This window comes from Rhinolophus sinicus, linkage group LG04 (assembly GCF_036562045.2).
Source record: "Rhinolophus sinicus isolate RSC01 linkage group LG04, ASM3656204v1, whole genome shotgun sequence".
NCBI lineage: Eukaryota > Metazoa > Chordata > Mammalia > Chiroptera > Rhinolophidae > Rhinolophus > Rhinolophus sinicus.
Genome location: NC_133754.1, coordinates 110,841,174 through 110,856,376, shown reverse-complemented (window position 1 = coordinate 110,856,376; position 15,203 = coordinate 110,841,174). Strand labels below are relative to the sequence as shown.

Sequence of the window (15,203 nt, the reverse complement as noted above, 5' to 3'; positions counted from 1 at the left end):
ACACTGTTTTTTAGAAGGTTACTACCTAATGAGACACTGAACTGAGACACTTTCCTTATAAAACAGAGTTGGCCCTGAAGCCCCTGGCTCCATGCAGGATGCCTAGGGTGGGTGTGTGATTGAGGTGCTGCCCCCCACCCCAGGCAGTGCCTCTGTGGCACTTTCTAGCTGGCCCAAGACTGTGCCCAGGCTGGGCCAGCGGTCCCTGCTCTTGGTGCCTGAGGAGAAGAAAGGGTGTTGCCTGATCATGCCTGCTTGTGTCACCACTATCCCATTCTTCCTATGATCCCTGTCTCTAACACACTTACACAGACATGTTCTCAAATGGCCTTTCGGCGTTCACATCTCTGCAGAGGTGCTGAAGTAAGGTGAGGTGTTGAAGCCAGCTCAATCCAGCAGGCAAGAATTGGCTCAGGGCTTTTAAAGAAACTTTCCCCAGCACCCGTTGTTGGACTTTGGGCAGCACACCAGTCTGCCTGTGTGCATGAGAACGCAAGTGTCCCACTAAAATTCCTTCCGGGGAGCGTCTCCAGCAAAGTCATGCTGTCTCTACTCCTATTCTGCACTTGACTGCCATGTTTCACAGGCTGTTTTGGGTTACACGTCCTGATTGAGCAGCAGATATCTGCAGTTCACATGTGTGTGTATTACAAACAAGTCAGTCTGAGAATTTTACAAACTAATTTTAATAAGGAGATAATGAAAAGCCCAATGAATAACTTTCCTGCCGATGGTCCTTTGCCACTCACACGATGGCTGGTGTGGAACTGGGGACTGGTGCACACACTCTCCCAGGTGGCACTGAGAGTTCATTTTCATTTAAGGGGAATAGCTGCTAGCAAATTAAAGGGACATTCTTATTTGTCCACTGAAAAAAAATATTTATTGCTTCCAAATGAGAACCTAAAATTCATTGCAAGTTATGAGTCTCAAGGTCCAGGCCCAGAGAATACATAAAGTTCATTTTTGCCCTGATAAATCTCTTACATTGTCTGCTCTTGATCTGGCCAGTGTAACTTTACTATACAAAAGAAAAACCTCATTTTTAAATAAGCCTAACCTACTTTTCAATGAAGTAAATATCTAATGTAAATAATGTGTTTTCTTTAGTCATTAGCAGTTATTACATGCCTAGGTACACATATGTTATATAATTACATTTTAAATGTCTATGGAGAAAAGATGAAAATAGTAAAAATGTGCCTCTGACAAAGTTATGACTGATTTGTTATTTCCATCCTACTCTAGAGCCAGGTGGTGGCTTCTGCCAGGCCTTATGTTCCACTGACCAGGCCACCATGGATAGGTCACTTTTCAGCTGGGGCAGGCAGCACATGAAATTCTCTTACAAGGGGGGAACTTTAAAAAATGACTGCCACTTACTCCCAGCACAAATGGCTGCAATGAAGGGAAAAGCCTTAACGTTAAGTACATAAGTGGCTAAATTTTTATATACATAGACGCATAAATTGGATCTTAATTCATTTGTCACTCTATCTTCTTCAGACCCTGTAGAGTTAGCAGCCAGGGACCTGGAACTATTGAAAGAGTTATGGAAATGTTTGAGGGGGAGAAAAGTTTAAAACTGAAAGAAACCTTTAAAATACACACACACAGACACTTGTGCGTGAGCATATATACACGTGTGTGTATATAGAAATAACTGTCTGGAGAATAGAGACTTATGTTAGCAAGTAGTTCTTAGTCATGCCTGAATTATTTTTAATGTGGGATGTAGGTGCATGCTCATTGACTTGATAAGATGTGGAAGGTCCTCTAAATGTACCCAGGGCCCATGAGGAGTGTACCCCTGGCACTATGTCTGCTAGGGTAGGTGTCACTCTGCTCCTCCTGAAGTTGACCTTGGATGGGGGTTGGTGGGGGAGGCCAGGAAGGGAAAGCTACTAGCTCTTGTTAGGAACCACTGGAGCTCAGATCCTCTGGGAGCTTAGGGACAGCGTGAATCTCCCAACCGACTCCCACTTGCCCTTGGAGAGAGGTCAATTCCTCAGCCCTCCTGCCAGAAGAAAGTCTCCAGGGTGTTTGAGAACAGTAGGTGCTGAGGGACGTGAACTGGTCCTGGTGTCAGGGGAGGCAACAGCTGATGTGTGGTAGTGGATATCCCCCAAAACCCTTCTTTTCTTTCAGAGATCTGGTCAGAAATCCTCAGCCTGCTCAGCAGATTTTTCCAGTGGGTTATTCTGCCACTCCACAGGAGACGAACTACTCACTGGGGAGATGTTACTTTTGTTTTGTTTTAACACAAATATTCATACCAACTTTATCTGTAATGGCCACAAATGGGAAACTAATATCAATCAACAGGTAAACACAGGGTAGGATATTCATACAAGGGAATACTAGTCAGTAATAAAAAGGAACAAGCAACAGGAGTGAATCTGAAAATAATTTTGCTGAATGAGAAGAAGGCAGATAAAAAAGAATGCATACACGTATACAAAATTCTAGAAAATGCAAACTAATCTCTATAGAAATACAAAGCAAATCAGTGGTTTCTTAAGGACGGGGGAAGGGCAAGGGGCACCAGAAAGTAACACATGACTTTTGTATTTTTAGGTTTTTCGCCCTCCTTACCTTGCCTTTCACCTTGCCTGACAGGTGTTTGCTGCCAGTCTTCACCAAACGGGTCTCCCAAGTGTCTCCCCTGGTAATAAGTTTGCTCTTTTCCTGCAAACTATAGACACATGTAAATATACAAAGAGAAACAATTGTGTTCTTCTTATTTTCCCATCTCCAAAAGCCATAGTAGAGTAGAAGGGGCTGCAGCAGCCAGTCATTTGCATCCCCAATTACACCCAAATTGTCCTTCATGCCTCACAGTTGGCACTAAGATTTGGGAAATAAGTTTGTGTGGGTATGAGGAAGAGGCTGCATCTCATCAAAACTGCACATTCCCCTCTTGTTTCATTCCGCCTACAACTCCCCCGCTCGAGTGTGAGTGTGAATTGAGTTCTTCTGCACGCAAGTGCATCACTCAATGTGCCCTAAAGTAAATTTCAGTTAGAGTGTCTGTGTGTCAGAACATACTGCCCGCCTAACATACCTGGGCAAGTCCACCCAGTCAGTGTCCTCTCAGGGTCAGAACTACTGACACTTGATTTCAGTGCTATTTTTGACACTTTTATCAGTGTCATTATCATTCACATAAGGTAGGTGACATAAAAAAACCTCCCTATAACAAAGCAGAGATACCATAGCCCTGGAAAGCAATTGCTTCACTAGAATTTTGAATGGAAGGGAAAATCAAGAAAATGACTAAAATAGAAAAACTCATAAAATTCTCACTATTTGCAGGTCTACTTCCACTGTCTCTTCCGAGAATCCAAAGCACACAAGTTTTTTAAAAATCTTGAATTCTCTCTTTTCCTTGTTAAGATGTAGTATAATAATATTTGTCCTAGAATGGAGAGGGAATCCCCAGGCTGTATCTCAGGAATCACAATATAGCTCCAAGGTATTTGACTAACACCTTGTGATGTTAAAACAAAAGTCTCGTCTATTTGTCTGCTTTGTGAACTTCCAAAGGGAAAAGTTTGTGAGTTATTCTGTCAAAGACTGGAAAGAACACCAACCTGAAAATAATATTGAAGAAAATAAAGAAGAAATAAAGTTTAGTTAGCCCGCATCCAAGGAAAAAGTATACAACTTACCTGGGCTGTGTCAGGGGCTGGGGGTCTGGCTTTCAGTCGAGCATCAACAAACCCCCCTGGAGGAGGTGTCTTGCTTGGAATGTTGTTGTAGTATGGGTGGTCTGAGCCATCGCCCTCTTCTTCAGTCCATGGCTCATCCAGACTCTGCATTCTGTTAAAAGAGAATTTTCAAGGGCTTTCGCCAAAAGTTGAGCTTGTAGTTAAAACCAACAAATCTACTGTTAGTAATTGAAGTAAACAGAGTTATCAGTGGCCATATACAACAAAAAATACAGAGTTTATGGATTTAGCTTAGAAAAATTATTAAAACGAACAATCATAACAAATGGCAACAATAATAAGTCCTGAGGAGGGGAGACCTGATTTCCAGAGTTGTTATATTATATTATTTAAAATTTCAACAAAAAATTATGAGACATGCAAAGAAAACATGTATGACTCATACACAAGAAAAAAGTAATCAATAGAAATTTTCCCTGTGGAAATTCAGATTTTGGACAAACTAGACAGACTTTAAATTAGCTAATTTAAATATATTCAAAGAACTTAAGTAAAGCATGTACAAAAATCTAAACATGTGAATCTTGTCTCTCTAAATAGGAAATATCAATATAGGGACAGAAATATCAAAATATCCAAATAGAAATTCTAGAAAAGTCTAGTACCTGAAATAAAATATTCACTAGAGGGGCTCAAGAGCAGGTTTAAGCTGGCAGAAAAAAGAATGACAGAATTTAAATATAGGCCAATTAAGATTATCTGATCAGAAGAGTAGAAAGAAAAAAACAATTAAGAAAAATGAACAGAACCACAGAGTCCTCTGGGACCCCATTATGCATACCAATATACACAGAGTCCCAGAAGGAGAAGAGAGACTGAAAGGGGCAGAAATAGCATTTGAAAAAATAATGGCCCCAAACTCCCCAAATTTGATGAAAATCATTGATTTACACATTCAAGAGGCTCAAAAATACAATCTCCAAGTAGGATAAACTCAAAAGGATTCACACCTGGATACATCATAATCAAACTACTTAAAGCCAAAGAGAAAAACAGAATCTTGAAAGCAGTAAGACAGAGGCAACTCATCATATACAAGGGTCCTCAATAATGTTAACACCTGATTGCTTATCAGAAACAATGGAAGCCAGAATGCAATGGGATAACATATTCAAGTACTGAAATAAAAAGACTGTCTACCAAATATATTCCAAGAGATGCATGGTAGTTTAATTAACTCCCCCACTCATTGTTTTACATATTATTTTAATAGTATTTATTTGGCTTTCAGATAACATTTCCAAAGTACAGAAAATCATAATAATTAATATAAAAGATACCTACACATCTGCCACTGAAATTAAATAAGTGTGAACATTTTGCTATATTTGCTTCCTTTCTGTTTTTAAAGAAATAAAATTTGTCAAATTTATTTTGTCTGGATAGTACATGATATTGACAGTAAAATGTTAATGGTAGAATCTAGATGATGGGTATAAAGGTGTTCAGTGTAAAATTCTTTTTATTTATTGGAATCATTTCATTATAAAATGTTAGGGTGGAAATACACTTGATAAATATAGTTAAAACCCACCTTGACCTTAGATATACTAGAGTTGATGTATAATATTCCTGTATGTTTTTATAGACATGCATTTATCCATAAACTATATGTACAATTGTTTGTGTTTTTTTTAATTGCATAAATGTTTCATATCCCTTTTCACTCCATTTAAAAATTCTGAGATTTGTTCTGGTAATACACATATACCAATGTATTCTTTTTTAATAACTATATCTCATTACATGTAAAATTTAAAAGTTTGTCCACTCATTCTCCTGCCAAGGACCCTCTGGGTCCTTGTCACTTATAACTCTAACTCTTATTGCACATAGCTTTCATGAGCTTGTGGCAGCTTCTGTCAACTGGGAAAAAGTGAGGCCTTCACAGTCACCTCCAAAATGAATGTCTTAAAAAAAATTTTCCAGTGGATGAGGAAAACAAATAAATAAAAATCTCTTTTAAGAAAAGCGCAGATGTTAGAAGGATGACAGAAACCTTCATAATAATGAAGACAAAGGTAGACACTGCCTCCATGACTAAGTCAAAGAATGTGGCTGCAGAAGTTATTTTAAAAAAATGTGGAAAGTAAATTTAGGAGAAATAAGAAAGTTTTATTTGTGGTGAAAACACCACGGTATTAGGCTTTCATTATGTACGTTCAATCAAGGACAGACTATTGAATGATCGCTGTGCTTTGTATTACTTTTTTTTTAATGTTTTATGCTGTGTGGAATATTCTTATGTCCTAACTCAGTGGTAGACCCTGAATACTTTTTTATAATAAACTAAATATCTCACAATTACTGGTCACATTTATTATTTTATTTAACTCTTAACAACAACAGCAACTGGGTTTCTGATCAAGATGACAGAGTAGGTAAACACTGTGCTCACCCCTCCCATGACCACATCAAAATTACAACCACATTATAGAACAAGCAACTTATAGAACAATCTGAAGGCTAGTTGAACAGAAGTCCTATAACTAATGATATAAAGAGGAAGCCATGTTGAGACTGGTAGAAGGGGTGGAGACAAAAATTGGGCTGGCGCCACACCCACATGTGGTATTTAAGAATCAGGAGGGTGTCTTAATTGTAGAGGTCCCTACTGTGGAACAAGGGGTCCCAGCCCCGGACCAGGCTCCCCAGCTGGGAGCACAAGTGTTGGGAAGAGGAACCCCCACAACATCTGGCTGTGAAAATCAGCAAGGATTCTGTCTGACTGGGTGAGATGAAAGACTACTGGAAACCCCGGCATCCTCTTTAAAAGCCTGTGCACAGACTCTCTTGCCCCAGACACTCACCCTAAGCTACAGTGAAGGGACAGCAGTTTGAAAGGTGCCAGAGATATACAGGGAGAAACTGAAATGTGTGGCAAGGGCTGGAGGGATAGCTGCCATTGTCCCTGTGTTGAGCCCTTCTCCCATCTGTTCTGTACTGAGCCCTCCCCTCAATGGGCCTGCAAGTGTAGGTTGGTGCCAAATATGAATGTGCATTAACTTAGTGAACACCACTCACTACATCCTGATGACTCCCTGAGACACCCATCCCACCCACTTGCAGACTGCCAGAAGCTCTTGCAGGTGTAAGTGGCCAGCCTTGGTCTGTGCTGCACTTTCTCTGAAAAACTCTCAAAGGTCTGCAGTCTCCAAGCAGGTGGCATCTGGCCTCAGTGTGCCCTGTACCTTTTACTGAATGGCCCCAGGCTTGGCAATGGTGCTAAATCTGAATCTGCATTTACCTGATGAATACCACTTGCCCCATTCTGGTGACTCCCTGAGATGTCACCCCAACCAATTCACATACTACACAAAGCTCTTTCAGCAGCTGTGTTTTAGGGGCAACCTGCAGATGGCAGCTGGCCTGGAGGCGCCCTATGCCTTTTGCTGAATGGTCCCAGCCCCAGTACTGGTGGCAGCCAACCTCAGTTCGCAGTGTGGTGTCTCCCACACACCTCCTGGTTCAATACAGGCAGCTACCAAACACAGATTGTTTTGTAGCTCTTACCACATGACCCTGGGCTGGTTATAGGCAGTGGCTGAGCTTGGCCTGCCCTGGAGTCCCTCCAACAAGACCCCAAAACCAACACACCTCGTGGCTGGCTTCAGACAACAGAGCACCACCCAATTAGTTCCACAAGTAGCACAATCAAAGGGTAATTTGGGCAGGCACAAGAGCCAAAATAAAGCAAGTCTCACTCTATGAGTTCAGCCACCACACAACAACTTGCTGGCTATAGTCATGGTCAGTCTCACAACCAGTCAGCCTTAAGGTAAACCTCACCTACTGATGTGTCAACAGCAATAAAGGCTCAACTACAAGATGAGGGTACACACAATCCACACAAGGGACACTCCTGGAACACCCAGCTCAGATGACCAGGGAGACTGTGCCATTGGGCCACATAAGACACCCACTACATAAGGCCACCCTGCCAAGACTGGAAGATGCAGCAGATATAGCTAATACATAGAAACAAATATAGAGAGACAGCCAAAATTAGGAGACAAAGAAACATGTCCCAAATGAAAGAACAGGAAAAAAAAATACAGCAAAACAATTAAACAAAATGGAGGCAAGCAATCTACCAGATACAGAGTTCAAAACACTGGTTATAAGAATGATCAATGAGAGGTTTAGAAAATAGTTGGTAACCACAGGATGACCACGGGGTTTTGAAAATTAATTTGGGGAAAGTACAGAGGGATAGTGGATGGGGGGAGGGGGGTTCACACAGTGTGAGGGATATAAATGATAAACGTCTAAGTTTTGCTTTGTCTTGTGCACCTGAAACTAATAAAAAATAATAATAAAATAAAATAAAATAAAATAAAATGAATGATCAATGGACTTTGAATAAGAATGGATGAACTCAGTGAGAATTTTGACACAGAGATAGTAAGCATTAAAAAAAAAAAAAAAGACATAGAAACCATAAAAAAGAGCCAGTCGGACACAATAACTGAAATGAAGGATACACTAGAAGGACTCAACAGCAGATTAGATGAAGCAGAGGATCAAATTAGCAATTTGAAGGATATGGTAGCAAAAACACCCAACTGGAACAGCAAAAAGAAAAAAAAAATTAGAAAAATGAGAATAAATTAAGGGACATCTGGGACAACATTAAGTGTAACCAGGGAAACCAGAAGGAGAAGAGAGAAAACAAGGGATTGAGAACCTATTTAAAAAAATAATAACTGAAAAATTCCCTAACTTGGGGAAGGGAAGAGATATACAAGCCCAGGAAGTACAGAGAGTCCCAAACAAGATGACTCCAAAGAGGCCAACACCAAGACACATCATAGTTAAAATGCCAAAGATTAAAGACAAAGAAAGTCTACTGAAAGCAGCAAGAGAAAGACATTTAGTTACCTACAAGGGAGCTACCATAAAACTGTCAATTGATTTCTCAACAGAAACTTTGCAGGCCAGAAGGGATTGGCACAGAATATTCAAAGTGATGAAAAGCAAGAACCTATAATTACTTAACCCAACAAAATTATTTAGAATCAAAGGACAGATAAAGAGCTTCCCAGACAAGAAAAAGCTAAAGGAATTCATCACCACCAGATCACTATTACAAGAAATGTTAAGAAGACTTCTTTAAGAAGAAAAAGAACAATAATAAAATAACAGTAACTATATACCTATCAAAAATCACCTTAAATGTAAATGCTCCAATTGAAGACATAGGGTAGCTGAATGGATAAGTAAACAAGACCCATACATATGGTGTCTACAAGAGACCCATTTCAGATCAAAAAACACACACAAACTGAAAGTAAAGGGGTGGAAAAAGATATTTCATGCAAATGGAAATGTAAAAAGAAAAAAACTGGGGTAGCAATACTTATATGAGACAAAATAGACTTTAAAATAAACATTATAATAAGAGACAAAAAGGACATTTCATAATGATAAAAGGATCAATCCAACCAGAGAATACAACTGTTATTAACATTTATGTTCCCAAAATAGGAGCACCTAAATATAAAAAGGAAATATTGATGACATAAAGGGAGAGCTCTACAGTAATACAGTCACAGTAGGGGACTTTAACACCCCACTGACATCAATGAATAAACCTTCCGCACAGAAAACCAAAAAGGAAACAGCAGCCTTATATGACACATTAGACCAGCTGGATTTAATTGATATTTTTAAAGCATTTCACCCCAGAGCAGCAGAATATACATTCTTTTCAAGTCCATGTGGAACATTTTCCAATGTGGACATCATAGGCCATAAGACAAGTCTCAATAAATTCAAGAAATCATATCAGGCATCTTCTCTGATCACAATGACTTGAAACTAGGAATTAATTACAAAAAAAAACAAAATAAATTGAAAAACACATGGAGTCTAAATAACATGCTACTAAATAATGAATGGCTCAACAATGAGATCAAGGAAGAAATAAAAAGATAACTTGAGACAAATAAAAGTGAAAACACAATCACCCAAAATCTATGGAACACAACAAAAGTAGCACTAAGAAGGAAATTCATAGCAATAAAAGCCTACTTCAAGAAACAACAACAACAAAACTCAAATAAATAATTTAAACTTACACCTAAAGAAACTAGAAAAAAAAAAAAAAAGCAAGCAAGACCCAAAGTGAGTAAAAAGAAGGAAGTAATAAAGATTCGAGTGGAAATAATAAAAAAAATAGAGTGTGAAAAAAGCAATACAAAAGATCAATAAAACTAAGAGTTGTTCTTTGAAAAGATAAACAAAATTGATAAGACTTTAACCATACTCATCAAGAAAAAATCAGGGAGGGCCCAAATAAAATAAAATCAGAAATGAAAGAGGAGAGCTGACAACAGACACCACAGAAATACAAAGGATTATAAGAAAACACTATGAACAATTATATGCCAACAAATTAAACAATGTGGAAGAAATGGATAAACTCCTAGAAATATACAGTCTTCCAAGACTGAGTCAAGAGAAACAGAAAATCTAGAAAGACTGATTACTACTAACCAAATCAAATCAGTAATCAAGACACTTCCAACAAACAAAAGTCCTGGACTGGATGGCTTTACAGGAGAATTTTACCAAACATTCAAAGAATTGACATCTATCCTACTCAAACTATTCCAAAAAATTTAAGAGGGTGGAAGGCTCCCAAGATCATTTTATGAGGCTGTCATTACCTTGATTCCAAAACCAGAAAAAGACATTACAAAAAAAGAATATTATAGTCTGATATCCCTGATGAACATAGATGCAAAAATTCTCAACAAAACATTAGCAAATTGAATTCAGCAATATATTACAAAGATCATACACCATGATCAAGTGGGATTTATTCTTGGGATGCAAGATGGGTTCAATATCTGCAAATCAATTAATGATACATCACATAAATAAAACGAAATGTGAAAATCATGTGGTCATATTAACAGATGCAGAAAAACCTTTTGACAAAATCCAGCATCCATTTATGATAAAAACTCAGCAAAAAGTGGGAATAGAGGGAACATATTTCAATATAAAAAAAACCATATATGACAAACCCACAGGTAATGTCATACTTAATGGGGAAAAGTTAAAAATGTTTTCCTTAAGATCAGGAAAAAAACAAGGATATCCACTTTCACCACTTTTATTCAACATAGTATTAGAAGTCTTAGCCATGGAAATCAGATAAGAAACAAATAAAAGTCATCCAAATTGGAAAGAAAGAAGTAAAACTGTCATTATTTGAAGATGACGTTTTACTATATAGAGGGAACGCTAAAGATTCCACCAAAAAACTACTAAAACTGATAAATGAATTCAGTAAAGTAGCAGGATACAAAATTCATATTCAGAAATTGTTTGCATTTTTATACACCTAAAGCAAAATATCAGAAAGAAATTAAGAAAACAATCCCACTTACAATTGCATCATTAAAAAATACCTAGAAATAAATTTAACTAAGGAGGTAAAAGATCTATACTTGAAAAGTTATAAGACATTGGTGAAAGAGATTGAAGAATGTGCAAATAAATGGAAGTATATACCATGCTCATGGATAGGAAGAATTAACATCGTTAAAATGTGCACACTACCTAAAGCAATCTATAGATTCAATGCAATCCCTATCAAAATAGTAATGGCATTTTTCACAGAACTAGAACAAATAATCCTAAAATTTATATGGGAACACAAAAGACCCCTACCAGTCAAAGTAACCTTGAGAAAGAAGAACAAAGTTACAGTTATCACACTACCTGATATTGAACTCTAATATAGGGCTATAGTAATCAAAACAGCATGGTACTGGCATAAAAACAGACTTATAGATCAATGGAAAATAACGGAGTATCCAGAAATAAACCCACACCTACATGGTCAATTATTCTATGACAAAGGAGGCAAGAATATACAATGGGATTAAGACAGTGTATTCAATAAATGGTGTTGGGAAAACTGGACAAATACATGCAAAAATGAACCTAGACGACCTTCTGATACCATATACAAGAATAAACTCAAAGTGTATTAAAGACTTAAATGTAAAACCTGAAACCATAAAACTTCTAGAAGAAAACATAGTCAGTAAACTCTCTGACATTGCTCTTAGTAATATTTTTTTGGACATGTCTTCTTGGGCAACAGAACCAAAAGAAAAAAAACAAATAGGACTACATCAAACTAAAAAGTTTTTGCACCGCAAAGGAAATCATCAACAAAACGAAAAGACAACCTACTAAATAGGAGAAGATAGTCGCCAATGATATGTCCAATAAGGTGCTAATATCCAAAATATACAAGGGATTCATACAATTTAACATCAAAACACAAACAATCCAATTAAAGGAGGATTTGAATAGACGTTTCTCCAAAGAAGACATACAGATAGCCAATAGACATATGAAAAGATGCTCAACGTCACTAATTATTAGAGAAATGCAAATTAAAACCACAATGAAATATAACCTCACATTTGTCAGAATGACTATCATCAATAAATCAACAAACAACAAACGTTGGTGAGGATGTAAAGAAAATGGGACCCTCATGCACTATTGGTGGGATTGCAAATTTGTGCTGCCACTATGGAAATAGTACGGAGGTTCCTTAAAAAATTAAAAATAGTACCATATGATCCAGTAATTCCACTTCTGGGTATTTATCCAAAGAAATTTGAAACACTAATTCCAAAACATATATGCACCCCTATGTTCACTGCAGCACTATTCACAACAGCCAAGATATGGAAGCAACCTAAGTGCCCATCAATAGACAATTGGATAAAGAAGAAGTGATATTATATACAATGGAATATTACTCTGCCATAAAAAAGAATGAAATCTTGCCATTTTCAACAACATGGATGGACCTAAAGATTATTATACTAAGTGAAATAAATCAGACAGAGAAAGACAAATCCCATATGATCTAACTTATATGTGGAATCAAAAGAACAAAATAAACAAACAAACAAAACAGACTCAGAGATACAGAGAACAAGTTGATGGTTGTCAGACGGAAAGAGGTTTGTGGGGCTGGGTGAAAAAGATGAAGGGATTAAAAAGTACAAATTGGCAGTTAGGAAATAGTCAATGGGAGGTAAATAGTCAATGGGAGGAGAATATAGTTAATAATATTGCAATAGCTATGTATGGTGACAAGTAGGTGCAGGACTTATCAGCAGGATAACTTCATAAGTTGTATAAATGTTTAACCTCTATGATGTACACCTGAAACTAATATAATATTGAGTGTCAACTTAAAAAATAAAGGATTTTTTTGTATAGTACTTTATATGGTACCACTAACAATTCAGTATATAATTTCCAACCAAAATGTCTAGTTAACAAAGATAAAAAAATTTTTTAAAATAATAAATTTTAGGACTTTAAAAAAAAATCACAGCGATTGTCAAGGTGAAGCCACTATTAATCTTATTTTACAGAGAAAGCTGCTGAGACCAAGATTTGTTAAAGAACTTGACCAAGGCCACGTGGGCCATCCAGTGTCCAAGCTACAAAGGCCAATAACACAGGACTGACACTGGTATCCCAGACACAAGGCCTTTCAGAGGAGCCTCCAACTCTGGACTTGGACCAATCACATTGACAAGGACAATGTAACGTGCAGAACCTGTGGTGATGTAAACCCAAGGAGGTGACATATGGAAACATCACATGGTTGCACGGGAAACAGAATGAAAACATATTACAATGCTTTTTTCTGTAGCCTTGGCTACTGTCACTATAGTTTCAAGAAAACGTTTTCCTAAATATTTGGAGCATTGACTGTATGTCAGCTTCCATCTGCTGGTTTCCTCAGCCACAGCCCAGCACTACCAGGTGTTTCTGAGCCCAGGAAGCCCTGTGATGAATGGTGTCTGTCCAGGGCATGCCTCAGGGAGACAGTTTTGTGGTTTTTCTCCTTTTAAGTGTCTGTAAGAGGAAAGGTGATAAAATGCAGAAAGGCCACTGCGAACGGTAGTGCTACTCACCGGTCATGGAGAGCAGGGATTTTGGAAGGACACTGCAAATATTGCTTGAACCGGAGCTCAAAGGCTTGTCCGATGGAGCCAATGACATCCTGGGCCAGCCCGTCACAGCATTCCAGAATGTGACAAGCTGTGGGAGCCAGAGACGTGGGCCCATTAGAGACAAACACTAGAGCTACACAGGCTCCTCCACATAGACCTTCTTGAGGGTGAAACCATGTCAGCCGTGGTGAGAAGAGAGGGACAAGGACGTGTGTCTGTCCTTCATGATATGTTCTGGAGGTTCTACCTGCAGCTTAATCCCTGGGGATGCCCAGCTGTACAGTGTCACCATCGGATGAATTCCTTAATGGCCTATTCTCTCCAAAATTAAAACTTAATCACTTTGCGGCAGGCACCCACCATCCTTGGATGGCACACTGTCCTGTGGTGGGGCTGCAACATGATCCATGTGAAACCTTCAGAGAAAAAAGGGCCGAGTGGGACAGGGTACAGACAAAGCCCTCTCCTCTGCTCTACATAAAAGTGACCATCTACGGTGTCCCTCAGAGGAGCTCCAGCCCCTCCACACATCACCACAACGAGCGTGACGTGGTCTTGTTACTAGTAGGATAGAGGCGTTCTCCCTGGAGAAAATGACAAATGCATGTATCTCACTCCACCTTTCTTTTGCCAACAATTAGGACATAATTGTATTTCAGGAAGGATTCCTCCAGGAGTGTGGAGGAGGCATTTATTTCTACAAGAGTAGCTGTTCTCGGGCACCAGAGACACCAAATTGTCCTCTGACTGCAGGAGAACCCAGTACACACCCAAAAGAGGACTCCTCAAAGGAGAAGCTGCCCAGGAAGGGACAGAGACATCACTGCTTCTGCAGTTTGTGACTCTTGCATCACGATGCTTGCTGCCTTCTCTATGCACAAAGCCAGTGGAGCTCACTCAACTACAGATGCCAAGTCTGGTGCCCTCAGCTTCTTCTCCCCGAGGCTGGAGGGGAGCATACTGCTGAGGACACAGGGAAAAGCTCTGCTGGAGAAGCACAAGTGGGACTTGACTGCGCTTTGGAGCGTAGTACAATCCTTGGATACACGAGGTATAGCCAGGGGATTGGGTCCAGGGAGACCTATGTCCTAGCTGTACTTTTAGTATTGACTAATGATATTTTGTTGTTGATGTTAGGTTTTATTAAGTATCAACCTGGGTAGGCACAAAGCAAGCCCATATGGAGCAGCTATTAGAGTTGTGGGGCTGTTGGTTAACTGACAAGAGTCAGGACTTTCCAGCCAATAAGGAAGTAGGCATCTAGGCTGGTGTGAGGGATAGACACTTGGTTCCCCCATCCACCCCGTGTTTTCAGCTACTCACTTCCACCCCCAGCATCAGCACCAGCCATGGGAATTGGTAGGCCAGGACTTTGGAGAACCAGCATAAAGACTAGGGATGGATGGGTCAAGAAAGCGCATCTTATTTTCCTTCTAAGGAGAAAGGCAGTGTCCTAACCTTT

The 15,203-nt window shown here is 38.9% G+C and overlaps 1 protein-coding gene across 2 annotated transcripts in view; it reads right to left on the bottom strand.

Annotated features, from left to right (window-relative positions):
• Positions 1–15,203, bottom strand: part of SHC3 (SHC adaptor protein 3) — a 249,842-nt gene that overhangs the window by 55,554 nt on the left and 179,085 nt on the right. For both annotated transcript variants that reach the window (XM_019713789.2, XM_074330218.1), the window contains exons 8-10: positions 13,703–13,829; positions 3,672–3,822; positions 2,596–2,695 (exon numbers count right to left, since the gene is read on the bottom strand). In XM_019713789.2, the coding sequence (XP_019569348.2) occupies positions 2,596–2,695; positions 3,672–3,822; positions 13,703–13,829 (378 nt within the window). The remainder of the gene's footprint in view (positions 1–2,595; positions 2,696–3,671; positions 3,823–13,702; positions 13,830–15,203) is intronic.